Source organism: Cebidichthys violaceus, unplaced genomic scaffold (assembly GCF_023349555.1).
Source record: "Cebidichthys violaceus isolate CVI_PGR_0920_01 unplaced genomic scaffold, fCebVio1.0.p SCAF_21, whole genome shotgun sequence".
Lineage (NCBI taxonomy): Eukaryota > Metazoa > Chordata > Actinopteri > Perciformes > Stichaeidae > Cebidichthys > Cebidichthys violaceus.
In genome coordinates this window covers 6,862,700-6,890,348 of record NW_027176384.1, presented here as the reverse complement: position 1 = coordinate 6,890,348, position 27,649 = coordinate 6,862,700, and the positions used below count along the sequence as shown (strand labels likewise).

At 39.7% G+C, this 27,649-nt stretch overlaps 2 protein-coding genes across 3 annotated transcripts; both read left to right on the top strand.

Moving 5' to 3' along the window:
* The first annotated feature begins 25 nt into the window (after positions 1-25).
* Positions 26-15,937, top strand: LOC137877291 (chloride anion exchanger-like). The gene is made up of 21 exons (XM_068717097.1): positions 26-189; positions 567-745; positions 1,426-1,565; positions 4,337-4,447; positions 4,671-4,831; positions 4,958-5,122; positions 5,205-5,357; positions 5,587-5,669; positions 6,366-6,513; positions 6,593-6,706; positions 9,086-9,163; positions 9,253-9,348; positions 9,490-9,596; positions 9,670-9,739; positions 10,188-10,280; positions 12,633-12,728; positions 13,366-13,593; positions 13,794-13,848; positions 14,029-14,174; positions 14,295-14,354; positions 15,088-15,937. The coding sequence occupies exons 2-21, from the start codon at positions 615-617 to the stop codon at positions 15,112-15,114; spliced, it is 2,262 nt and encodes a 753-aa protein (XP_068573198.1). The 5' UTR covers positions 26-189; positions 567-614; the 3' UTR covers positions 15,115-15,937.
* A 2,070-nt stretch (positions 15,938-18,007) lies between these two features.
* Positions 18,008-26,906, top strand: slc26a3.1 (solute carrier family 26 member 3). 2 transcript variants are annotated; one of them, XM_068717099.1, is made up of 19 exons: positions 18,008-18,204; positions 18,386-18,525; positions 19,708-19,818; positions 20,121-20,281; positions 20,375-20,539; positions 21,031-21,171; positions 21,573-21,655; positions 21,891-22,038; positions 22,222-22,335; positions 22,524-22,601; positions 22,736-22,831; positions 22,935-23,041; positions 24,146-24,215; positions 24,339-24,431; positions 24,506-24,598; positions 24,684-24,896; positions 26,219-26,273; positions 26,366-26,499; positions 26,817-26,906. In XM_068717099.1, exons 1-19 carry the CDS (start codon positions 18,077-18,079, stop codon positions 26,835-26,837), a joined length of 2,151 nt encoding a protein of 716 aa, XP_068573200.1. In that variant the 5' UTR covers positions 18,008-18,076; the 3' UTR covers positions 26,838-26,906. The 2 variants fall into 2 exon arrangements, with proteins under 2 accessions (XP_068573200.1, XP_068573199.1); XM_068717098.1 differs by having other exon boundaries at positions 21,019-21,171.
* Positions 26,907-27,649: the final 743 nt, after the last annotated feature.

Here is a 27,649-nt window from a genome sequence, read left to right as displayed (position 1 = left end):
GCGTCCAGTCACTGCGCAAAATGGGGACTTCATCATAATTGCTGTTAATAATTACAGTCGTGATAAGCGGCAGAGGTGGCACTTATTGATGGCAAAGCCGTCAGAAGTCCCAGTTGATCTCCAGGAGCGGCAGGAGGACAAAGAGAGGAGTGGAGAGTCTGCATTGGAGACAGTTTAGGACACCGTCAGGTATGTGGGACATGCTGCTGTACTTGTACATGAGGGTAAAAGTTACTGGGAAAAAGAAAAATGCTACAAAATCCTTGAAATCAGAGGATATTTATAAGGAGCTGGAATTCCAGAGGTGCTGGTGTACTTCGGGCTCTGGTTGATCTCGGCGGATCCGGTGCTCTTGTTTCTAGAGCTCAAACAGAGCCTGACACCCACCCCCCACCAGCCATCCACCCTTCCCACAGAACAGTGCAGGTCCCGACCTGGCTCATGTGCCCTGTCTCCATTTGGGGAGCCTGGACCTTTGTTGTTTTATGTTTACATCGTTTAGTAAGTGATGTTCAAAGGCAACACAGGACGCTCTTCCTAACCCTAATGTGATTACTGGATCTCAGAGCCACATAGAGGGGAAGCAGCGGTGCTCAGGGGGCAGCAGAGGCGAGATGATGCGACGAGGAGCTCAGCAGTACGTGGTGGCCAGGCCGCTGTACTCGGAGGAGTCTTTCGCAGAGGACCACGAGATGGTCTACAGGCACCGCAAGACCATGATGGACCACTTCAAGCAGTACTTCAAGTAAGGGGCGCGCAATGCTTTTTGATTTGTCATCGCTGCACAATTTAACACTTGAAGTCTTGCCTTTATGGAGTTTAAGATGATGAACTTAACATGATAAGTAGGAGCAGTTAAAGGGTTTAATCAGTCTGTTCTTGGTTCTTGAGTGGTGCTTCTTATTCTACTTTTCCCACAGTATTAAAACCTACGTTTACTTTTAAATTAAGGTCAAATTACAATGGTCGATGTGAGATTTTGAAGTAAAATCTAACTTTTGCTCCACTTACTTTAATAGAAAAATGACTAGCACAACACAGTGCATAAGTATGTATATAACACATAAGAGAACCAAACGGATCCAGCACATTGTTGATCACCTGTACTCACTTTTGGTTCTCATTCTGGTTGAACTCCTAGAGACAAGGACGAGGAGCGTGAAACCTTGCTAGAAATTGTTTGGGAACATTTTAAATTACTTGTGAGAAGTTGTCCAGCAAGGTATGCTAACAATTTATTTCTTTAGTTTGTCATAGTGGCAGAAAAAGTTTGAAAAGCGGCCCATCTGACCCCGTTCTCTTTATTGAAGATCTTCAGCCTGTTTTTTTCAAAGATTTCAGCAGGTGGACAAACCTGGAGCTGTAGAGGCAGTGAGTGTTCAACATGGATTTTCTATATCTTTCTGCTATTGTGCCATTGCACAGATGTGACGCCAAACGAGCCAAGAACGCGGCTCTCTCTCTCCTGCCGGTCATTGGCTGGATAAAGATCTACCGGATCAAAGAGTGGCTGCTCAGTGACATCGTGTCCGGCGTCAGCACCGGACTGGTGGCTGTCCTGCAAGGTGAGCGTTCGCTGCCTGCAAAGTGTTTCACTTTAAAGTGTCTGAGTGCAAAGTGACGATTTAAGTCCTTCAAACATATCTTAGCAGCTCAAATACAATTCTCTATTCTCACATCACTATGGAAAACAACAAGTAGAAAGTCACACTGGACAACAGGTAGAAAGTCACACTGGACAATACCTGAGTATCTAATATATATAAATCTGATACCAGTAATCACATTTTGACACAACCTGGATGGGTGCTGCATCTCAGCACAGTGTTTAAAAGTCCCAAATTATTGGTACATCATATGTCTGCAGCCGTCCACAGACCAGCAGTTAACAGTGACAAGGACTGTGATGTCAGCGGTCCTTCCACACTGGAAGGAAAGCAGAGAAATGATGCATGTTATGCTGGAAACACACTCCGACCGGTCTGATAGAGATGAAATGAAGATGAAACGTTTTTTTATCAGAGGGCCGCATTCTCACGGCATGACCTAACCAAAGGGAGGAGACAAATGCATCTTCAATCACACAGCGCTGGTATCGGTAGAAGAAAAAAAAATAAAACTCTGTGTGTGTGAACATTCCAAGGGAGGGGAGATCTGTAGAATCGTGTTTACTGATTTGCCTGGAGGGTTCCCACATTATTCATGGAGGTCAACTTGTTTTAATAGAACAGACAATTCTTTATTTTTTACTTCTGCACAGAATCAGCAGCTGTAAATGTCACCTTATAAAAATGAGAAGTAATCAAAATAATATATGGTAACATTTTTATATTGTATATATGCTAAAAAAATCTTTGAAATTGTTTGGCTTCAGCCTACATTATTTTATCATTTACTCTTGTGTCTAATCTTATAATATATGATAACCACCCCAGTGGTTAGCTTATTACACAAAGCTTTTATTTGTTTTTATATATATATATATATATATATATATATATATATATATATATATTCACAGTATATATATGTATATATATACATATATATATATATACGTATATATATATACATATATATATATATATACATATATATATATATATATATATACATATATATATACGTATATATATATATATACGTATATATATATATATACATATATATATATATATACATATATATACATATATATACATACATATATATATATACGTATATATATATATATACATATATATATATATACATATATATACACATATATATACATACATATATACATATATATATATATACGTATATATATACGTATATATATACGTATATATATATATATACGTATATATATATATATACATATATATATATATATACGTATATATATATATATACGTATATATATATATACATATATATATATATATACGTATATATATATATATACGTATATATATATACATATATATATATATATATATATACATATATATACATACGTATATATATATATATATATATATATATATATATATATATATACATATATATATACATATATATATATACATATATATATATATATATATATATACGTATATATATATATATATACATATATACGTATATATATATACATATATACGTATATACGTATATATATATATATACGTATATACGTATATATATATATATATACATATATATATATATATATATACGTATATATATATATATATATATATATATACGTATATATATATATATATATATATATACGTATATACGTATATATATATATATATATACTGTATATAGTAAGTCAGTAGTATATATATATATAGCCTGTAGCCAATTACCTTTAGTTCTGTTTTAGGTTATTTAGCATTTATATATGCAATGGTAATGTTAATAGTAATTCATTTCACAACAGGTGCTTTATTGATATTCATTACACGTCACGACTTCTTCTATAAATGTACTGTGTATACATGATTTTTTTCTCCCAACATACATTTTTAAATTATATCTTCTTCACTACACACATAACCAAAAGCAAAAATCTGAAACATTCTATTTTTACAGGGGCGATATACACTGCCTGGCCAAAAAAAAGTCGCCACCAAAAAAAAGGTCACACACTCTAATATTACGTTGGACCGCCTTTAGCTTGGATTACGGCACGCATTCGCTGTGGCATTGTTTCGATAAGCTTCTGCAATGTCACAAGATTTATTTCCATCCAGTGTTGCATTAATTTCTCACCAAGATCTTGTATTGATGATGGTAGAGTCTGACCGCTGCGCAAAGCCTTCTCCAGCACATCCCAAAGATTCTCAATGGGGTTACGGTCTGGACTCTGTGGTGGCCAATCCATGTGTGAAAATGATGTCTCATGCTCCCTGAACCACTCTTTCACAATTTGAGCCCGATGAATCCTGGCATTGTCATCTTGGAATATGCCCGTGCCATCAGGGAAGAAAAAATCCATTGATGGAATAACCTGGTCATTCAGTATATTCAGGTAGTCAGCTGACCTCATTCTTTGAGCACATACTGTTGCTGAACCTAGACCTGACCAACTGCAGCAACCCCACATCATAGCACTGCCCCCACAGGCTTGTACAGTAGGCACTAGGCATGATGATCCAGGTGGCGACTTTTTTTTTGGCCAGACAGTGTATTTGAAAGAGATCAACCTTTTTTCATTTTATTTTCACGTCGGTGTTGTAGGTACTGAAACTATAAATGCGGGTGATATAGAAACCGTAGCTAGCAACAGTCAGATATGTCAAGTGAATGTGTGTTCTATGTGCATTTCTGTGTGTTTCAGGTCTGGCCTACTGTCTGCTGGCCTCTCTGCCTCCCTGGTACGGACTCTTCTCCGCCTTCTTCCCTGTTATCGTTTACTTTTTCCTGGGCACCTCCCGACACATCTCAGTGGGTAAGGCCACTATGTATGTGTGTGTGTGTGTGTGTGTGTGTGTGTGTGTGTGTGTGTGTGTGTGTGTGTGTGTGTGTGTGTGTGTGTGTGTGTGTGTGTGTGTGTGTATTCCCGGCCACAGCTGCTCTCAAAAGGATACAACTCTGCTAATCTGCTATCCTCTCTCTCTCTCTCTTTCTTTCTCTCTCTCTGTCTCTTGCTCTCTCTGTCTCTCTCTTCACAGGTCCGTTCCCAGTCTTGTGTCTGATGATCGGCTCGGTGGTCACCAGGATGGTCCCGGACGAGGGTCCGCCCCTCAACATCACAGGCTTTGAAGGCCTCACCAGAGACGAACAGAGAGTCTTGGTGGCTTCTTCTGTGAGCTTCCTCGCCGGTATCATGCAGGTGAAGCACACTTTATCTGGGTCTGAGTCTCCTCCCAGATCCGTTGCAAACCCTCTGACCTCTGAAGTCATAGGGTTTTTTTCACATACCACCACATCATCACCCCCACCTCTCTGTCTCCTCCAGCTAGGGATGGGCGTTCTGCAGGTGGGCTTTGTTGTCATGTACCTGTCCGACACTCTGGTGTCCGGCTTCACCACAGCAGCTGCGGTCCACATCCTGGTGTCCCAGCTCAAGTTTGTGTTAGGGCTGACCGTGCCAGGCATCAGTGGTCCACTCGCGCTTGTATATGTGAGTATGGAACAGCCTCCTCGCTGTTCATCGCTGTCTGCATTCATTTGTTAGACTTTTAGTTTTTTTGGGTGTCTTTCAGACTCTGGAGATCATCTTCAATACGATCACCTCCACCAACGTGTGTGACGTAGTGATCTCCCTGGTGATCATGGTGGTGGTGTTCGTCGTGAAGGAGCTGAACGACCGATTCAAATCCAAGCTGCCGGTGCCCATCCCCATAGAGGTTATCATGGTGAGCTACACTGAGCAACATAATCCTTTTATATATATTTCTCAATAGCCTGAAGAGTGCCGTCTGTAACAATCATTAATCGGATGGGATAATTTATGACACTTAAAAGAAAAAACGTTCATGTCAGTTCAAGGAAACAGCTCACATCAGCGGGAGTTAATGGAGATCTCTCATTTTGCCATGAATCCAATCGGTCGGGCCCTGATGACTCGTGTCTTCTCTCCTCCAGACTGTCATTGCATGTGGAGTTTCATATGCGTTTGACTTCAAGACAAGATACGGCATTGATGTTGTCGGCCATATTCCAAAAGGGTGAGACATTTCAGCTAAAAGCAAGGGATTTTGTATCTTTATGTGCATAGCAATGCCAACAGGGATAATTAAGCTTGACGGCACCTCTAGACAATAGGACTAGACCCAGACCGAAATGTTGAACTTGCCGTCGGTGCTCCTGCTGTTATCCATCATGCCAAATGATAGAATTTAATTTCGGTTTAAAACGTAATTTTTTCGATGTTGTGAACACCAAAACTAATGCTCCATTCACCTCCAATTTTTTTGAGGTGCAGGCATAAATCTCAGACTTTTGTACTGCAATTTCTAAATCTAGATAAATGATAAGAAAACTAACTACTAGAAGTTAGCTACTGTGTTTTTAAGCTTCTCAGTTCCCTATTAATTTTACTTGAGAGAATACATGAAAAATTCTGTCTCAAACAGCCGTTAGGGCTCAATGCAACTGCTTCAGGAAAACATTTAGAAACACATTTGTTTCTGGGTCTCTCACTATCTGTCAGAGCCGACTTATTCATGGACCATGACACTCACAGTGCAAAGATAATGAGGGTGTAAAAAAACAGCAATAGACATGTATGTGAAAGACTACACCCATCAGTATTGGTGTGACACGTGTGTGAACTATGTTATCTGAGGTGGAATTGAAATTTAAGTTTTTTCATTGACTACTACAGAAACATTTTAGCACAACAGACTTACATCTATTCTCAGGTACGAGCCTCCGATGGCACCAAACCTGCACATCTTCCAGGAGACAGCGGTAGAGGCGTTTCCTATGGCCATAGTGGGTTTCGCTGTTGCCTTCTCTGTGGCAAAAGTCTATTCTGTAAAACACGATTACACCATAGACGGAAACCAGGTATGTGATAACGCAAAAGTAAGAGCGTAAAGTAAATATGTTAAATCAGGATTCAAATGAAAAGACTGGTTTTCTGTAGGAGCTGATAGCTTTTGGAGCCAGTAACATCTTTGGAGCTTCCTTCAAGTCTTTTGCTGCGAGTACAGCCCTCTCCAGGAGCTCAGTGCAGGAGAGCACAGGTGGTAAGACTCAGGTAAACTACCTCCAAATGCTTATTTACCTTAATCTAAACCTTAATTTATCCTGACCCCAACGTCATTGTTGACCCCTGACCCTAATCTCAACTTTTACCCTTTGGCTGGCTATATACAGTTGTGGTCAAAAGTTTACATACACTTGTAAAGAACATAATGTCATGGCTCTCTTGAGTTTCCCCGTTATTTCTACAACTCTGATTTTTCTCTGATAGAGTGATTGGAACAGATACTTCTTTGTCACAAAAAAACATTCATGAAGTTTGGTTCTTTCATGACTTTATTATGGGTTAACAGAAAAAGTGATCAAATCTGCTGGGTCAAAAATATACATACAGCAGTGCTAATATTTGGTTACATGTCCCTTGGCCATTTTCACTTCAATTAGGCGCTTTTGGTAGCCATCCACAAGCTTCTGGCAAGCTTCTCGTTGAATCTTTGACCACTCCTCTTGACAGAATTGGTGCAGTTCAGTTAAATTTGATGGCTTTCTGACATGGACTTGTTTCTTCAGCATTGTCCACATGTTCTCAATGGGATTTAAGTCAGGACTTTGGGAAGGCCATTCTAAAACCCTAATTCTAGCCTGATTTAGCCATTCCATTACCACTTTTGATGTGCGTTTGGAGTCATTGTCCTGTTGGAACACCCAACTGCGCCCAAGACCCAACCTTCGGGCTGATGATTTTAGGTTATCTTGAAGAATTTGAAGGTAATCCTCCTTCTTCATTATCCCATTTACTCTCTGTAAAGCACCAGTTCCATTGGCAACAAAACAGCCCCACAGCATAATACTACCACCACCGTGCTTGACGGTAGGCATGGTGTTCTTGGGGTTAAAGGCCTCACCTTTTCTCCTCCAAACATATTGCTGGGCATTGTGGCCAAACAGCTCGATTTTTGTTTCGTCTGACCACAGAACTTTCCTCCAGAAGGTCTTATCTTTGTCCACGTGATCAGCAGCAAACTTCAGTCGAGCCTTAAGGTGCCACTTTTGGAGCAAGGGCTTCCTTCTTGCACGGCAGCCTCTCAGTCCATGGAGATGCAAAACACGCTTGACTGTGGACACTGACACCTGTGTTCTAGCAGCTTCTAATTCTTGGCAGATCTGCTTTTTGGTGGTTCTCGGTTGACTCTTCACCCTCCTGACCAATTTTCTCTCAGCAGAAGGTGATAGCTTGCGTTTTCTTCCTGATCGTGGCAGTGACAAAACAGTGCCATGCACTTTATACTTACAAACAATTGTTTGCACTGTTGCTCTTGGGACCTGCAGCTGCTTTGAAATGGCTCCAAGTGACTTTCCTGACTTGTTCAAGTCAATGATTCACTTTTTCAGATCCATGCTGAGCTCCTTTGACTTTCCCATTGTAGCGTTTGTGGGCGTTTGTATCCAATGAGCCCTATTTAAATGGCCTCAGAGAAGTCACCAGCTGTAGTCACTCATAATCACTCACAAGAAGTTAAGAGGCCATGCTATGAAGCTCATTTCATTGACACAACTTTCTAAGTCACCAAAATTGCTAATTCATGTTGCTGTATGTATATTTTTGACCCAGCAGATTTTGTCACTTTTTCTGTTAACCCATAATAAAGTCATGAAAGAACCAAACTTCATGAATGTTTTTTGTGAAAAAGAAGTATCTGTTCCAATCACTCTATCAGAGAAAAATCAGAGTTGTAGAAATAACTGGAAACTCAAGAGAGCCATGACATTATGTTCTTTACAAGTGTATGTAAACTTTTGACCACAACTGTACGTAGGCCTGTGCACAAACGATGTTAACCTATAAACCCCGAACACAAACCAAAAACATCTTACACCAGTCAAGTTTTATTCAGATCTGAAACAAAATCCAGTGAGTTTGAGCCAAGTTGAAGTTTTATTGCATTACCAGCGTAGAATGTATCTACAGTACATTTACTCACGTACAGTGCATAGTAGAATAGATAGGCAGTGAGAAGATTGATACCACTCACATATTGTATACGTCACGTTAGCTAGAACCAGTAGCTGATTAGCTTAGCTTAGCACAAAGATTGGAAACAGGAACCAGCGCAATGCTAATTTATGGGTTGGCCTACAAAAACACTAATACTCTATGAGAACTTTATTTCGCTAAAAGACATTTTTTTTAACCGGACCATGTAATTATTTACGTAATAAAAGGTGTTCCCTGAAACTAGAGTACAGACACTTCATTAAAGTCACAGTGAGGGACCACTAATGTACTCAATGATGACCTCTAGTGTTTGTGCGGGGGGGTATAATACTCGACTAATAATCTCATGTGGTTTATAATAACAAACTGGGACCAACATGTTGCAGCACAGGGAACCAAGTATCTGTTGTTTCACATACCTGCTCTGTCCTTTGTCAGGTGGCTGGTTTACTGTCAGCTCTCATAGTGATGATCGTCACACTGGCCATTGGATTCCTACTGGAGCCGCTCCCGAAGGTAAACCTCAAATCTTCTACCAACATGCAAGTGAAGTCTTTGGAGTCTGGACTGGCTGAAATCTGATCTTTGACCCCTTATTTTAACAGTCTGTGCTGGGTGCTGTGGTCATCGTCAACCTGAAGGGCATGCTGATGCAGGTCCGAGACATCCCGTACCTGTGGAGGAGGGACAAACCAGACTGTGTACGTTCTCACACGCTGACTCACAAAGATCGTTTTAAAAGCCAAACATCTTTGCATTTGAATGTTTATTATAGTCTTTTGTGCTACCTGTAAAAAAAAAAAGATGCTATATTGCCATTTGTTACCATCATCTACATCTAGGTGGTGTGGTTAGCTACCTGTATTGCAGCCATTTTGCTGGGGCTGGATCTGGGATTGGCTGCAGGCCTCGGTGTGGAGCTGATCAGTGTGGTCCTCAGGGCTCAGTTGTAAGTATCTACTTGATAAATGGAATATATGAACTGTTTCCTGAGCAGTTGATATCTTTTCTTTTTTTCCCAGCCCTCGCTGCAGTGTGCTGGCCAATATCAAAGGAACTGATATCTACAAAGACAGAAAAGATTATGTTGACGTAAGTGTGTGTGTGTGTACCATTTCCATACTGGTCGGCAACATATAAGGCTACACTTAGTTAGCTAAGCTAAAAAACAAGATATATTATGTGTTCATCAGTGATCTTCAGAGGAACTAGTAGGTTTTTTTTGTTTGTTTTACAGTCTGATAAACTTTTTCTTAATTTTGTATCCAGTATTTGTGCAAAGCTAAGATAGCCAGCTACTGGTAGCTACCAGTATTGGACAAATATCGGAGTGGAGGATTTGTAGGATTTGTACACGATTTGTCAAGGGAGCAGATTGATTGATTGATTTCTTTGGAATGAGCAAGAGGAGGGATGTCATAAAAATGTCTTGTAGTTTTTCTGGGAACCAGAGAGTTGATAAGAATCATCCCTGTGCATTTTAAAGTCAAGAGATTTTACCATGTCATGATTTGGGCATAAAGGTCATTACTCTCTCCAGATATATGAGCCAGAGGGAGTGAAGATCTTCAGGATGCCATCACCAATCTTCTTTGCCAACATTGAGTTCTTCAGGAGCAAGCTGGTGGAAGCTGTGAGTACAAAAGTGACAACTGAACTTTTTTTAATATAGTTTTAACTCTGTCTGCAAGCAAGTTTTCTAAGCTTTTTAACACTGCTTTTTAAAGGGCCTTTTTAAGCCCGAGGGTCACCCATTTGGACGCAGAGTACATACAAACTTAGAGAGTTTTGTGTTAAAAGTAACTGGCAGAGAACCCACGAAGAACGAATATAATGATGTTATAGTTCTGCAGAAACCTCAGCGTCCTGGGAACAACATGAACTCGGTCACTTCTACATGAGACAAACAAATCTCCCATCAGCCAAGCAAACAAATAACAAAATATCATAAATCATACTCGATATGACTGGAAAAGACCGGAGAAAACAGCTGCTACACTCCGTTAGCAACGTGCTACCTACGAACATACAACAAAGAAAAAGCATGTCCGCTTGACGGAGATTACGGACATATCTTCCATTTCTCTCTCCGGTAAACGATCGCAGAGATATTCAGCTTCGAACACAAAAAGTCACACAGCTTTCATCGAATATTGTACTCACTTTTGATCGAATCTCAGCGAAAAAATTAAATATCTCCGTACTTCCACTGCTTGGTATGTCCAGCTGCATGTGCTCCGTGTGAATCCGTTCGATTCGTGTCTCTCCGACACTCCTCGGCTTCTTGGGAGGGTTGGAAGCTCAGCAAATTAGATTTCAGAGATGGGACGTTTTTGAGCTTTATTGGCTAATAGTGCTGTCAATCATCTAGCTTTCAATTCCAGGCAATTCTATTGGCTCCTACGGTTCGAAGGAGGTCTCAATGGTGAAAATCGGAGAAAGGGGGGCTGAGATACAGCCCTAAACAGAGTGGGCTGAATCTGAAGCAGTATGTGATCATAAACTAAACAACTAAAAAGGGCTTAGAAAGAGCTTAAAACACTCAAAAAAGGTCCAAATCTTCTGTCTTTTGATTCATTGAACATCATAAATGTTTCACTGTATCTATGTATAACTGTGTATAGAGAGCCTTTATCAGTTGTTATAAGAGCTGGGAATATTTTAAATCTTGGATTTCCATAATTTCCAAAAACCAATATCCTGAAATTGCTCTTTTTCCAGGGCGAGTTTTAGAATTTTCCAAGTTGTGCTGTGTTCCATCCTTATCTTATGTTAACCTGTAACATGTATACTGATATTTCCATGACTTTTCACATCTCAAAAATATATTAAAAAAAATATATATTTTTTTTTATTTAATTATACACTTAATTAGGTATTTCTTATCTTTATTCGAGCTGAGGCCTGCAAATAGGCCTCGTTTTTAAAAGGTTAATCTTCATTTTAACTTAGTGGAGCTGGTCTCCCTTTTTAATCATACCTGTCAGAGTGGCCTGGACTCTGATGCCCCCTTGAAAGACTAAAACTCAAATAGAACACCCCAGCCCTGGCTAAACAAATCCACCCAAGAATTAAAGAGAGACTGAAGGGGGAAAGGAACGAAAATGGAAAAAAACTTATTTTATGAGATTTGGAAAGATTCAATAGAGATTTATCAAAAGCAGTTAAAAGAAAAACTTGCTTCTTCTCAAACTTAAGTTCAGCAAACAGTTTTAGCGCTTCAATCCAATGATCTCCTTTTAGAAGCCGACATGGGGAGAGTTTGATTTTAATTCTGTTAGACCTAAGTGCAGCCTTTGGCACAGTAACCATGCCATTTTAATTAAAGCCTGGGGTGGCATCACTGCACTGAGTAGGTTTTATTCTTACCTTTCAGATAGAAGCTATTCAGTCACCATAGGTCATTTCTCATCCTCTACATCTCACATTACCTGTGGTGAACGGCAAGGCTCAATTTTAGGTCCAATTTTATTTTCCATATACATGCTCCCATTTGGGCAAATCATCCAACAATGTCTCACAATGTCTCTTTTCATTGCTACGCAGACGACACACAGATATACCTTCCCTTGAGACCTGATGACCCGAGAAGCCTACCAGCTAATTTAGACTGTCTTAGTGATATCAACTGTTGGATGGCACAAAATATATTTTTTTTTATTTATTTTCATTCTTATTCTTTTTATATTTCTTAGTTTGTATCAATTGTTTTGTTTCATCTATTGTGCTGTTATCAGGGCTTAACTCTTATCTTAGTTAGTCTTGCTTTGTTGGACCTCACTGTTGAGCTTTCTGTTTTATTGCTTTATCTGTCAAAGCACTTTGTAAACTCTTTTTTTATAGGGCTGTATGATTAAAGTTATTATCATTATTAATATTAACTGACTGATGTAATAAAACAAATGTTCACAAATATTAACTCATATCCAAAATGCTGAACTTCAGTTTGCAACACAGCATCTCATTCACACCAATGTGTTCCCAGGTTGGATTTAACCCGCTCAGAGTGTTGAGAAAGAGAAACAAAGCAGTGAGGATGATCCGGAAACTTCTAAAGAAGGGAGACCTTCAGTGGACATCAGTGAGTAATGACTTTGACCTTGGTCAGTGACAACTGCAAAACTCTTTCACTCTTTTTCATGCTGTTATTGTCCCTTCCTGTTCTGGTTTGACATCGATTCAAATCAGCAGTGTAGAAATACAAAAAAATAAATATATTCATTAACATATTGATGCTGAAACACTTTAGTTTAAAAGACTTGGAGTGCGATAGCATTTGCTCTGCAGATGGGGCAAAGTTCACCTCCACTTATCTCAGATGCAAGTAAATGTGTGAACATGATACGACGTGTTGTGCATACGGTTTGTTGTTTGGTTTACGACTACGACTCGTCACACAGCGTTTACAACATGCAGGTTATGATTGCATCTGTTTAAAAGCTGAGTCTATAAAAGTCTATAAAAGTAGAATATTTCAAAGTACAGTTATACCCTAATAAGTACAATTCCCCCCCATGTTCAGGTAAAATAATAAAGTAATCATATTTGTCCCGAAGTTGGAAGTAGATTAACCTTCCTGAATGTAGAAGGTTGCAATGCTGCTAACACTGTGCCAGGCAGCATTCCTTTGTCTTTCACCCATCATGTACTGAGATGTGGCTCTGTGTGAACCAAAGACAAGAGAGAAAGTGTACAAACAGTATTTCATTCCATTGCAGAAAGGCTTCCTGAACACCTCATGTCAACCCATCAAGGAGTCAGAGGATAAGAGCGACATGGAGGAGCTGGACCTGCCCACTGACTTCAAGGACCTCCCTGCCCGGATTGACTGGAGCGCCGAGCTTCCCGCCAACATCGTTGTTCCCAGAGTGGACGTCCACAGCCTGGTCCTGGACTTTGCCGCTGTCTCCTTCCTGGACATCTCCGCTCTGAAGGGACTGAAAACGGTGAGACGTTCGATCACGACAGCAACAGAAGCAGTTACTTTGCACCTTACGCTATTTTTCTTAAACGATAGTTTTCTATCTATTTCTATTCTATTATTTTCTATCTTTTTTTCTTATATTTATTTTCATTTAATCTATTCTTTTTATTTACTCTAATATAATTATTTTCATTTAATCTAACTTGGTTTATTGTTCGACAGATGCTGAAAGAGCTGATCCGGGTCGAAGTTGAGGTTTACATTGTGGCTTGTGATCGTGAGTATAAAACTACAGTATTTAAAGTTAAAAGTTGCTTTTGTCACTTCCAATATACACAATAAAATGTTTTTTTGGAGACATCCAGAAAAAAATTAGTTTTTCTGAAATGTGTAAAGAATGTAAAGAAAAACAATATGCGTATAAGTCTAAGTGTGTTTGACTAACCTCCTGCTGTAGCTTACATCCTGGAGAAACTGCACAACTGTTGCTTCTTTGACGACGAACTTCAGTCGTCAATGTTCTTCCTGACTCTGCACGACGCCATGCTGCACATCCTGGAGAAGCATCCAGGGTCCACAGAGAAGAAATCGGACTTTGACAGGGTAAGAAAGATGCGTATTCACTTCGAGAAAGAAAGCATGATACAATAATATTGATGTACGGAGGAGCCTTTAGGGCTGTGGATATGCACAGAGTAATAAACGCTGCATGATGCTCTGCAGATTATAACAACGGTCACGGTCCATCACCCTGGAGGCAGCTTGAGGAGCAGAGACAGAAATGTACGTATCATATCCTATACTGTGTGCAATTTGCAGTTTTATAATTTATTTCGATTATATTTATTTCATTTAATCTATTTTGGTTTATTTTTGTGACAAAAACTACATAATACACCAGACTTAGACATCTTTTATCCAGACATATTCTTTCTTTAAAGTGGCAATAGACAAGCTTTCAACTACTCGCGCCCACTTATTTTAAGATGTTGATTATTTTAAAAACAGTTACTTTGTATCCGTTTGGACATGTAAAACTGAGCTCATCAGCTGACGATCATGAAAGACAGAAAAGAGACAGCGAACAGAACACAGAGCCCTGGAGGAAAGGAGAGGTCATAACAATTGTAAAGTGACTCTAAAGAGCAACTCCACCTCGTCGTCGATCCACACACAAGTCAATTTTAGTTTTTGCCATGGCACCAAATATCAAGTTTGTACAAATAAAGAAATAATTAGCTATTGATTTACTACTGTTGACTATTAGTTGACACTGACAAAGGAAAATAAGCTCACTGAGCATCACAATCTTCTTATCTGGTATTTGACGTATCGCTGACGTAGCCTTTATCGCCACCCATAGGCCCGGCGAGTCGTTTTTGTGTTCTGGTGTGGATGGAGATCTTTTGTAAAAAAAAAATTGTGTGGACAGAATTTTATTTTAAACCTAAATGTGCCACTTTAAGCTGTGATGGAACACATGTTCAATAACTCTGTGTGCCTTCTTCACCCACAGGCTCCAGATCCAGAAACCAGGTTCTAACTTCTGAATGAGAAGACGATGATGTCTGAAAAAAAAAACACCAAAACCAAAGACCAAAAAAACACCAAAGACAAAAAGAGTAATTGTTTTACAGATTGTGCTGTAGGCTGCATTACACTGATGTAGTAAATAACGCGATACTGTTTTTATACATTTGACGATCTAAGTTTACATATACAGTATCTACTGTAATGTAAAAAGAAATTCCATGGTATTGATGTTGTCAGACCTGTATGTCAAGTTGGGTTTTTGTCCTGTCTCCACGTTTGTTTTGTGACTTCCTGTTTTATTTTGGAAATTAACTCTCCTCTCGTTTCAGGTTCTTTGCTCTTCCTCATGTGTCACCAGTCTGATTGTCTTCCCTGATTCCTGATTGTCTCCACCTGTTCCCCCACTTCCCTCATGTGTACTTATAGTCTGCGTCTCCCCTTGTCCTGTGCCAGTGTGTCATGTCCTTTTGCCTTGCACACCCGCCTCATGCTATCAGCAAGTCCAAGCCTTAGTATTGTCTATCCCGTTCTTGTTTCTTGTTTCTTGTTTCTTGTTTCCTCTGTAAGAGCAACCTTGTTTTGCATTATGCCATTTTGATCATCCAGCTCTTTGAGTTGAATCAGAGCTTTTTTATTTGTAGTATTATACCTTCCTTGCGAAGTGATTTTTGGTTTGGCTTTTGCCGTTTTAACTTTACTGCTCTTTGAGTTAAATCGGAGTTTTTAGTTCCGCTTTGTTAGTTTGTTTTCCTGCCTCGCTAAAAGAGGTTTTGTTTCCAGGGATTTCCCTGAGCCTTTTTGTTGAAAATAAAAGATCGTCAGTTGAACCTTAACACCTGCGTCCGAGTCCTCATCAAGAGTTCCCTCCGTGACAGATGTTTTTTATACTGTATGTATAATTGTACTGTATATAGTGGATTTGTAGGAAATGTAGATGCAATTTATTTTACATTTTGTAAAGTTATATTTTCATGATGATGAGAATAAATACCGGCACACTGTTCTCTAAAATAATGTGAAAAAGACCGTGGCTGACAGACGGAATTAAATATTTCATCACTCTAAATGATGGCATTCAATGTTTCTGTGTATTTGTATTTGTAAGTTTACTGTGTTGCACTGGTTTGTTGATTAACCTGTTGGGATTCTACCTCTCTCGCTATGGAAGGCCGCAGCTCACGCTCTCTACTGTACTTTTCGTCAACAGAGTCGTATCAAATAACCAGCTGGTTCCGATTTACAATCAAATCAAAAGATATTTAATAACAAACAGAAGCTATACAATTACAAACCAAATTACACTATCGATAGTAAAATATTTCAAGAAATATGAGACCCCGTTCATACCACAGGACAGATAGATGTATCTGCCCCATGGTACGAAGGAAGTCTGATTCTCTCAGGGGACAAACAGCTCCTTTGTCCCCCCAGAGTTGCATTCCTCAACCTATCGATCAGTTCCACAATTGGCTGAAGTCCAATGAGCTCCTCCTTGGATCCTGACCCATTGTCCTGGGCAGAAACCTCAGTGAACTACCCTCTTCCACCCGCAGATTGACACCTCCTGGCATTCCTCAAACCCCCATCACAGACACTCAATATACATTCAATGACCACACCTTGGTTTAACACTTCCCAAGTAACCACACTGTGACACATAATATCCAGCACTAGGAATGCTTTAAAACTTAAAATTCCTCACAAACCCAAGCCTCGTTTGAGAATCTGGGAATATGCACCACTAAAACCTCAATATCAGCGGACACGATAAGGGCCTTAAAGCTTAGTTTGAAGTATTTCTCTATGATATCATATGTTGATAACTAAATAGCGAGTCAGGTTAAAATTTGGGAAAATGTACGTAGTTTTTAAATAAAAGGCAGTAACTTAATATCTAATATCAATGTTATAGAGAAATACTAACAAACCAAGTTTCCTGGAGCTTCAATGGGATTCCTGCTTTATTACGTGATGTTGAAGCCATGTCGTAACAACGATCTCTGTATTTTATATATATATATATATATATATATATATATATATATATATATTTCAGTTATTCATTCTGTTCTGTTGTTTAATCGGAGTACCACACAGGACACTTGAGCCTGTATAATAATATCGTAATATTTCCTGTCTGTCTACTTGATCTAAGGTAAAGGTTGCTGTACCCCTTGATGCAGAAGGTCTTGATTGTGGATTGATTTCAAAATCTGAGGGTTATAAAATAAAAAAAAATATTCTCTTTGGCCTCTCTTCGACACCTTGTGATGAAACTTGATATGACACTGCAGTGACGTCACCACCGGTGGACTTCACTTTTGAAAAATGTTGCCATGCCGAAAGAAATGGCGATGTTCAATAGATATCCTTAAATTGGCTGCTGCACCATTAAGACCAATACTGTCAAATATGACCACGTTACAAAGCTGTGCAACTGTTGCAAGTTCACCCAAGTATCTCCGCTGCATTTCTTACTCTCATTGCTTCCGTTTTTTTGACAAACTTCAGGAAAGCAACCTGGCCTGTCCCTTTTCATTTAAACTCCCACTGATTATGGAGTGTGTATTATATACATTTCGTTTTCCTAAGCTGAATTTTCAGAATTTTCTTAGGTTATGTAGAAGGCAAACTTCTAAAATAAAATGAACATTTCAAACTGAAATTCCTCACTGAAACTAACTAAACAACAAAAATCTCAACATGTTGGGGGACCGCTCATCCATGATCTCAGCTTGAAGGTGTCTTCACCAAAGAACAAAAAGAATATGAGATGACATATCAACATAATGATTCATAAAATCTGTGTTAATGATTGAAAGGAGCCAAGTGACCAGGGATAAGATTGATCTCAGATTAGATACACTCAGATAAACCTCACAGGAAAGATACAGGCAAAGGTTCTCTTCGGGATCTTTCCTCCAGAACCTTTGACATTAGACCAGCATTCCCCAGGCACCTGAGGTGTGAGGATGGTGACGTTGAGGAAACAATATGCGGTGGCCAGACCTGTGTACTCAGAGGACAGCTTGGCTGAAGATCATGAGAAAGTCTACAGGCTACGCAAAACCATCCTCGATAATGCTAGAGAGTACCTGACGTAAGAGAACCCTGCTTCTTTAGAGATTCAGATCCTCGTCTTTGACTTAATCTTTGTTTTTAATCTCCAGCAAAATAAGTGTCTATGACTGAGGGTTTAGTAAAAATTGTGTCTAAGGGAAATTCTTTGCTAACTTTAGGAAACAAAGTGCAAGAGCTTTTTTTATATCTGTTAAATCCAGCTGTGATTCAAAACGTGTCAAGAATGCGGCGCTCTCTCTTCTGCCCGTCATCGGCTGGATGAGGATCTACAGAGTCAGAGAGTGGCTGCTGGGCGATGTGGTGTCTGGGATCAGCACTGGACTGGTGGCCATTATGCAAGGTGAGAGCTTCAGTCTGTGGCTGCAGAGTCCTGCAGTAGCATTGTTGGTGCATTCCGAAAAACTAAATCCATTTGGCCAACTTCAGGAAAAAAATTGTGGCCATGCTTCCTTAAGAAAAAAACAGCTGACTTATACGTACATCTATCATCTAGACCTGCACCCTTACTTTTGCTGTACCGTATCAACATTTTCACGGAATATTGACTAAGAATGTAGATTGCAGAGTTAGAAACACTGCATATAAACGCATAATCTGAGTGTTTTTTGTGTTCAGATTATTTTACCCATTGAAGTAACCGTCAACAAGATATTTCCTTTTTTAAATTAGCATTTTGCTCATTTCAGACAGTGTTGTATGTAAGAGGACTTCTCATATGGCTTCTTGCAACAGTATTTAAAATCATTGCTGCATCTGAGAGATTAAGATAAGATTAAACTTTATGGATCCCATACAGGGAAATGAACGAGTCACAGTAGCATAAGGAAGTGCCAGAACAGCTGTATAGAATAGATAAGTACGTTTAATACACTTGCATGGTCATTACAAGCATCTACTAAATAAAAAGTGTCAACTAAATACAAAGTAAAGCACACTCTTGAGTGTTTTGGTCAACTGGTCGACCTCTGGATCCTAAAAGTGAAGCCAATTTCGAGAATCCATTTAGAGTCAAACAGACCATAAAGCAGGGTAAGCTTTAGGGCGGGGCTACCTTGTGATTGACAGGTTGCTACCACGGTGTTGTCTGGTCTGGGGATTGTCCCTGTTTTCATCTTAGAACTTTAACTCTTTCACAGTGAGTTTTCACTTCATGAAAGTTAATTGTAACATTTTGTTCACCCATATATGTCTTATTCAGTGTTCGTCACACTTAGCTCCACCCTCTTGTGTCTCTTCTGGTTGCAAAAAAAACAAGATGGCCAAAACTTGAGGCATTAAAACAGCAACCTACAAACCAAAGTGTGAAGTCACTGTGACTACATCCACTTGTTATATACAGTCTGTGGTCTACACCAAATTTGATCTACCAGACGTTTCAATCTAATTTAAATACCAACATTCAAAAACAAGTATTGGTCACTGATTTCGCTTCTTTTAGTTACCTAATTTTACTTTATTTGACATGCAAAATACCCATTGTTAAAATCTTCATTGTGTGTTGTTTTGCTGTGTTCTCACTCAGGACTGGCCTTCTCTCTGCTGGCCTCGCTGCCTCCAAGCTACGGCCTCTACACAGCTTTCTTCCCCATGCTAATATACTTCTTCCTCGGTACTTCAAGACATATATCTGTAGGTATGTCATGCAATGCTGAGTCACTATAAAATATATATATTCTCTATAACAAGTAAAAAAACAGTTTATTTGCCTAAATGTGTAGCACTTTGGAACAAAACTCTGTTTACCACAATTTAATTTTTTTTCTTCACAAACTGTCCTCAACTGTCCTCAAGTTTAAAACAGGTTTTCTGTTATCAAGCATAAACATCTCACTTTAAAAGGCCCGTTGAGAAAAGTTATGGACCTTATAATCTTGACAAGAGGAGATAAGATTTAGTGTAACATGGCAGTGTCTCCCCACCCTTCCACACCCACAGGATCTTTCCCAGTCCTGAGCCTGATGGTGGGAGCCGTGGTGACTCGCCTGGTCCCAGAGGACGGACCACCGGCCAACATCACTGGCTTTGAGGGCCTGACCCAGGACCAGCAGAGAGTCCTGGTGGCCTCCTCTGTGACGTTTCTCATGGGGATATTCCAGGTAGATCTGACTCCATAGCATAGCATAGCATACTGTGTGTTCTAGGTAGAATTTTCAAGCTTCTTCATCTAATTTTTTTTCTGTCCTATGCAGCTGGCAATGGGTGTTCTGCAGGTGGGCTTTATTGTTGTGTACCTGTCCGACACTCTGGTGTCCGGCTTCACCACAGCAGCTGCCATCCACATCCTGGTGTCCCAGCTCAAGTTTGTGTTAGGGCTGACCGTTCCAGGCATCAGCGGTCCACTCTCTGTCATATATGTAAGTCCAGGATGTGTCTGACAGTTATGGTAATATTATCTATGCAATTTTAAATTTGGAACTAGATTGGCAACTCCAAGTGTTTTCGTCATTGTTTGATATTTTTGGAAATACGCGTATGTCAAGAGTTTGTGCTGTATGAAGCTACTGCTAGCAGCCAGTTATTGTAGCTTAGCACAAGAATTGGAAACGGGGAAACAGCTAGCCTGACTCTGTCCACACCGTGCTCATCTACCAAGACCTACCAGCACCTCTAAAATCCACCAATTCACATTTTGTATCTTGTTTGTTTAATCCGTAGTCTTTAGGCTACTGTTCTGAGCACAAGCAAAACCAGATAGCTAGCTTAAACTGGCAGGTAAATTCCACTCAGCTCCGTTGTTTTAGGATGTTGGCAAAGATTCACAGATATCTCAACACCTAGTTTGGGTAAAGTGATCATTTCTGCTGAGTAAACAGTGTTTGCTTCAATTGCGCAGACCCTGGAGAAGATCTTTGTCCAGATAACCTCCACCAACATCTGTGACCTGGTGATGTCCATACTGATCATGGCGATGGTGTTCATCGTGAAGGAGCTCAATGACATATACAAAGCCAAGCTGCCTGTTCCCATCCCCATTGAAGTTGTCATGGTGAGGGAGACTTTAAAGGGGGACATATCATGAAAAACTCACTTTTTCAGTGCTTGTGCACTTATATTTGGGTGTCTGGAGTACCTGCCAACCCACAAACTGTGAAATAAGACTACCATGCTTTTTGTGGGCTTCCCATATCAGAAGAAATGTGATTTAATACGACATTCAGATTTTGAAGAATTTTAAAGAGACAGGCGTTAAACGGAGCTTTTCACAAAGAGGGGGAATACAGGTATATTCAAACGGACAGTATGAGAAAAATAATGTGTTGTTTTTAACATTAACGCATGTAAACATGTTCTAGTAGAAACCCAAAATACAGTGGTAATGCAGCATATAAGGAATACCTGGGATTTGAAAGTTGTTTGTCTCTCTGGTGTCTTTCCTGCCTACCACAGACTGTCATAGCTTGTGGGGTGTCCTATGGGTTCAACTTCGAGACGAGATATGATGTTGACGTTGTTGGCAAAATGGTTAGTGGGTAAGTTTCAAGTTCTACACATCTTCAGTAAGTCAAAATCAGGCAGATCCAGTGGTGGAAGAACTCCTTTACTTAAAGGGTTTTGCCACGTTTGTACAGTCTGAACATGAAAAGTAACTAGTAACCACAGCTGTTAGATAATTGTAGCAGACAATATGTCCCACTATTTTTTAACTTGAAATGTGCTACAGTCCACCACCGTTCAGATCCTATGAATGCACAATTTATCTTGCAGGTATGAGTCTCCCATTGCACCCAACATGGAAGTCCTCCAGGAGAGTGCTGTGGAGGCCTTTCCTGTAGCCATAGTGGGGTTTGCTGTTGCCTTCTCTGTGGCCAAAGTCTACTCTATCAAACATGATTACACCATTGATGGGAACCAGGTGAGCTACCATGCAAGTACCAGAATAAGACTCCTCATAATTCTGGTCATTAAGATATAAAATCACGTTGAAGATTGCATTTATCTCATGGTTGGACGTGAGCTTTCCTGTGCTGCATGAATAAAAGTAGGTCAAACAGAATCATCAAAGTCAAATTAAAAAGGCAACATTTTTCCATCCCAGGAGCTCATTGCATTTGGGGTTAGCAACATATTTGGCGCAAGCTTCAGATCATTTGCAGCCAGCACAGCGCTCTCCAGGACGGCCGTGCAGGAGAGCTCGGGAGGCAAAACACAGGTCAGAAAACAAACCTCACTGTTTCCTGGGTCACAAACTTTTGCTAGCTCACGACATGCAGGTATTTCCAAGGTCCAGGTCTCCAAAAAGGTTCACTGCAACGTTACGATCTGGTTTATATGACATTGTTTTCTTTCATTGGCTTGTTCAAATGAAACATTAACTCTTTGTTCTTTTTACAAATGCAGATTGCAGGGCTGATCTCAGCCATGATGGCGATGATCGTAACCGTGGCACTTGGCTTCCTGCTAGAACCACTTCCCACGGTGAGACTGATCTCTGTAATGTAAAGGCTTATGCCAATATGTATAGCATTTTAATTGTTTTAATATACATTTTTATGTCAAAAGTCAGTTTTTTACCCCCTTACATATACCCTTAATATTTGCCCCCACTCCAGTCTGTCCTGGGTGCCTTGGTCATCGTCAACCTGAAGGGCATGCTGATGCAATTCAGAGAAATCCCGTACTTGTGGAGGAGGGACAAACCAGACTGTGTAGGTGTTGTCTCATAGTTCACTGCCAAAGCCAAACTGTACCATATTTACGTGGTTATTTACTGTCCTCTCTCAATGTTTGACCTCAGCTTTTTGTCTGCAGGTGGTGTGGATGGGAACATGTCTGGGTGCCACTCTGCTGGGACTGGATCTTGGTCTGGCAGTGGGCCTGGGGGTGGAACTGCTCACCGTGGTCTTCAGGACTCAATTGTAATCACACAAATTAAGGCTGATATTAATTTCAACGACCGAATTAAAGGCCAGACGGCAAACTTATCAGAGACGTTTTTCACCGGAACATCTCATGCAACAGATACATTTTCATTTATGCAGCTCTCTGTGTAACTACACTGCGTAACTACACTGCGTAACTACACTGCGTAACTACACAGCGTAACACTTCATGTTGGCTGTCAGCCCTGCTGTGTGTTTAGCTAGGATACCCTAGACACACGTGCCACCTTTGGGGTACTAGCAGTAAGTGTTGGCTAGTATTTTTTTGCCTTCGCAGCATTTGTTAAATTCATTGCTGATGACAAAGATTGGTGAAAGGCTGGTCGGGTTAGTAAGTTCAATTCAAATGTGGATGTTTTCGTATGGATGGCAGCCCTCTTGTATGGTGCTCTCATGTATAATCACAATGTCCTGATGATGGGAGAATTTGTTTTTCAATAGTGTTGCTATGCATGTTGCTAAAGCGTACCCTGCTTTATGGTCTGTTTGACTCTAAATGGACCATAATTTACTAAATGAACATCATGCTGTATTGCAGAAGACCTGAAACTAGAGATTGAGACATTGAGAATGTTTAATGAGGTAATAAAACAAGTGATGCTGGCCATTAGCAAGAATAAAAGTTTTAAGACACTTCTGCATTGGCTTCACTCAGCAGAAAAGTAGCAAAGAGTCCGCAGTCAACAACGTTTTACAAGACAGATGCAGAGATCCACAACTGAATACATAATCTGGCGGAGACAATGACAAGAAAAAATTGATATAAAGCAGTGGATGAAAAATCTTATCAACACCCTGCATAGAGCAGTTAAAGTCATTTTGCATCCCTTTAAAGGGGCAATCCACCAATTTACTGTTTCACTTCCATAAAGGTGGGGACTCAAGTTTAACAAGAAACTGATGAAAAAAAAGAAAAAGAAATCCAAGCAGCAGCTCAAAAAACATGAATTAAGCCCCACGTGTTCCTAGATACCTGGAATCTAAAGTACAAAGAACAGTGTCCTTTATTGCCTAATATTTGACGGATGTTTAATTCTAGTATTTTTTTAAACAATTTTAAACCTCTTCATATCTTTTTAGCCCCCGCTGTTCCGTCCTAGCTAACATCCCAGGGACCGACCTCTACAAAGATCGCAAAGACTACATGCATGTAAGCATGTAAAATCGTACATGCATGAAAATCCAAAAAGTTAAACACTGTTGAATGGTTTCAGTTTGTGTTGCGACATCTCTCTGAATCACATTTGTTTTATCATGACGCTTCCCTTCTCAGATATTCGAACCAAAGGGAGTGAAAATCTTCAGGATGCCCTCGCCTATCTTCTTCGCCAATATTGAGTTCTTCAGGGACAAGCTGGTAGACGCTGTATGTACAAAACATCCGCTCTGCATCCCAGAAAAGACATTTCTATGAACATAATCAAGACGTTGTTGTTCCAGGTTGGGTTTAATCCGCTTAGGGTTTTGAGAAAGAGGAACAAAGCTCTCAGGAAAATCAAGAAACTGTTGAAAAAGGAGGACGATGTTACAGAGGTGAGACCTCAAATATACTAGAAACTACTTCAAAGTGTTCTTCCCCCAAAAGCTCTAAGCCTACTTTCTTACATCTGTCAATCAGAGAGGCTTGAGGGATGTATTCTGCCAGACAACTGATGGGACTGATGAGGCGCTGGATCGGCCCTCTGACCTCAAGGACCTTCCTTTCCGGATGGACTGGAGAGGCGAGCTTCCCGGTGACGTCACTGTTCCCAGAGTGGACCTCCACAGCCTGATCCTGGACTTCTCTGCCGTGTCCTTCCTGGACATCTCGGCTCTGAAGGGACTCAAAACGGTACCGAGTCATTCAGGAGGCTCCAACATACTGGAGCTCAATAGATGCTAGTGAGGCGGAAGAAAGTGTAGGATGTCACAGTATCCACTTCCACCTTTTCATCCAACCAGTCCACTGGGACTGCTTTTTCACCTCTCCTCCCTTACATTATTTAAAACTGAAACACTATTGTCAACTTGTTGCGGTGTAGACCGAGAAGGTGGCAGTCTCTATGAATAAGACTAGGTCTGCAACTACTGATTATTATCAATTAATCTACAGATTATATTATATCAATTAGACATTTACTCTATAAAATGTTGGAAAAGTAAAAAAAAAAAAAATCATGCCTTTCCAAACCCCAAGATGCCGTGTTCAAATTGCCAGACCAAAATATGAAACCCAAAAATTCTATTTAAAATCAAAGACGAGTAAAGTTTTTATCGTTAAAAACGGGAAAATTGAATAAAGCAGTTTCTTTTTAAAAGTCAGAAGCAGGACGTCCCTGCTGAGCTGCCGCTTGCTCAGCTTGTTTCTCTGATAACTTCAGATCCAGATGACTCACAGCTATCTTCCGGTTTGAACATGATCTAAACCGTAAAAATGTGACTTTAAACTGACTAAAAACAACAGCTTCTGGTAGACAACCACAACGCAGACGCTTGCACAAAGAGGATATGACCTCACTGACAGGTGACCAAATGAAACGCACCGTTACCTTGGTTCAAATTTAAGATTTCCCTGGGTTTGAAGATTTATTGAAACATTTGGGATTATGACAGGACACAACTCAACAGAATATATAGCACAGGTGTAGTTGTTTTTAGACATTTTAAGGCTGAAAAGTGACATATTATACCTTTAAACAATTATTCAAGTATAAAAATTGTTTGTTGCCCATTAATTTCCTTTGATGAACTGATCATTGATAAATTATTTCAGCCCGAAATAAGTTCTAACTGCTGTTCCTGGTACTCTTTCATACTAAAAGCCTTCTGTCGGTTCACCACCGAAAAGCAGGAAGTGTTTGCAATACAGCAAAAACAGCCGTAACAATATGAACCAAAGGTCAAATTTAAATAGTCAACTTCCATAAACATTGTTTTCTGAGCTGTTTTCTTTTGGTGCAACACTCTGCTGTGACACTTTCTGTTCAAGACGTCCCAAAGATCGCTTGTATCACTGTTCACCATATGTGAATAGATTCCAAATAAGTAGGTGGTCAACACTGTCGCTGCAATAAAGTAGAGCCATTGTATACATCTCTCATCAGCTGCATTACATAATTCTATACTCTATACAGTGACAGTTGCTCACATTAAAACTCACTGTATTCTCCACAGGCACTCAAAGAGTTCATCCATGTTGATGTGGATGTTTACATTGTTTCTTGTGATGGTGAGTCTCATCTTAGATTCAGTGACAGCACACGTACACTGAGCACAAGGTGAATAGTAAAAAACATAACACCGTATCCCGTGTGTTGACAGCTTGTATCATGGAGAAACTACACAGCTGTACGTTCTTCGACGAAGACATTCTGACCTCCATGTTCTTCCCGACCCTTCATGACGCCATGCTGCATGTGCTGGACAAGGACAAGGACAAAAGTCAAGGTTGGGTGGTAAGGGAAGCTATTTATGCTACAAATACTAGCGTCTTCTTAAGAAAACTAGCTATGCATGCAGAAGCCCAGCACAGAAACAATCAGTCATGGAGAGATGTCAGGTTTAGACTCCGGAGGAGAGCTCATAAAGGTCACTAGAATGAAAAAAAAGTTGAATTCCCTTGATATAATTAGACGAGTATGGAAGATTTAAAGAGCATAAATAATAAACAAATCAAAGAAATTAAGTGAAATACAATTCATAAAGAAACTTGTATTTCTGTAACTGTCATAATTGAAAACCAACACCGCTCACTTTTTTTCTTTTTTTTCAGTTAACAGATAGCAAACTGTAGGAGGGCAACCGTCTCCAGGAACATTCCTTTAATACAAATGCTGTTCTCTTCATACTACTACAACACAACTAATAAAACAACTATTTTGTGTATACAGTGAGTGAGTTTTATTTTGAAATGCTGTTTAGGTTAAAGTCCATTGAAGTCATGTTTTTATAGGTGATCCAGTCTGTTACTTGTTGCTACTTTACTGTCCTTTTACGCACGGTTACCAAAAATAAATGCATAACATAAATATATTTTTTATATAAAACGAGGATACGAAATAATTTGGCATTATGAGGTTATAAATGTGTTCATTGTGTCAATCAAATGCATCTCAAATACTCCACAAATGTGTAGCAGAGTTCAAACCACTGGGACTATCCGAAGGTTCATCAAAGACAACTAAAAATATTCATAAACAAAAGCTAAATCTATAGGCTGAGATAAACAAAGGTGTCACTGCACTTCAGATATTGAGACAGAACTAGGTTTGAAACCTTTTTCTAAACAAAGTTGGTTAGCAATAAAAAGGACCTGAAGACAAACAGCTGACAATGTATCAGCTAATCCCTGGTAACCAGTAAGCAGACCTGTAGTTTCTACGACACCAGACAGAGTTCAAACAGAGCATTTTAGAGCTAACTATGTTAGCTACAACTTCAACCTGGGGACATAAACTTTGAAAGAACCAGACATTTCTTAGGGACGGACAGAATGTCTGATAAAGTAACACTTTTTTTGTATTTTTAAAAAGGGTCTTCCCTCATAAAACCGGTTTTAACCAAATGTCCTCTTAGAAAGCTTTGAATGTTAAAATGCTAAGTATT

Bases quoted from the DNA above. Each gene is read 5' to 3' on its own strand.
- LOC137877291 (XM_068717097.1), top strand. From the start codon at position 615: ATGATGCGACGAGGAGCTCAGCAGTACGTGGTGGCCAGGCCGCTGTAC. The intron at 5,670-6,365 runs GTGAGACATTTC...ATCTATTCTCAG, and splicing joins GTCGGCCATATTCCAAAAGG to GTACGAGCCTCCGATGGCAC. The intron at 6,514-6,592 runs GTATGTGATAAC...GGTTTTCTGTAG, and splicing joins ACACCATAGACGGAAACCAG to GAGCTGATAGCTTTTGGAGC.
- slc26a3.1 (XM_068717098.1), top strand. From the start codon at position 18,077: ATGGTGACGTTGAGGAAACAATATGCGGTGGCCAGACCTGTGTACTCA. The intron at 22,039-22,221 runs GTGAGCTACCAT...TTTCCATCCCAG, and splicing joins ACACCATTGATGGGAACCAG to GAGCTCATTGCATTTGGGGT. The intron at 24,897-26,218 runs GTACCGAGTCAT...TATTCTCCACAG, and splicing joins CTCTGAAGGGACTCAAAACG to GCACTCAAAGAGTTCATCCA.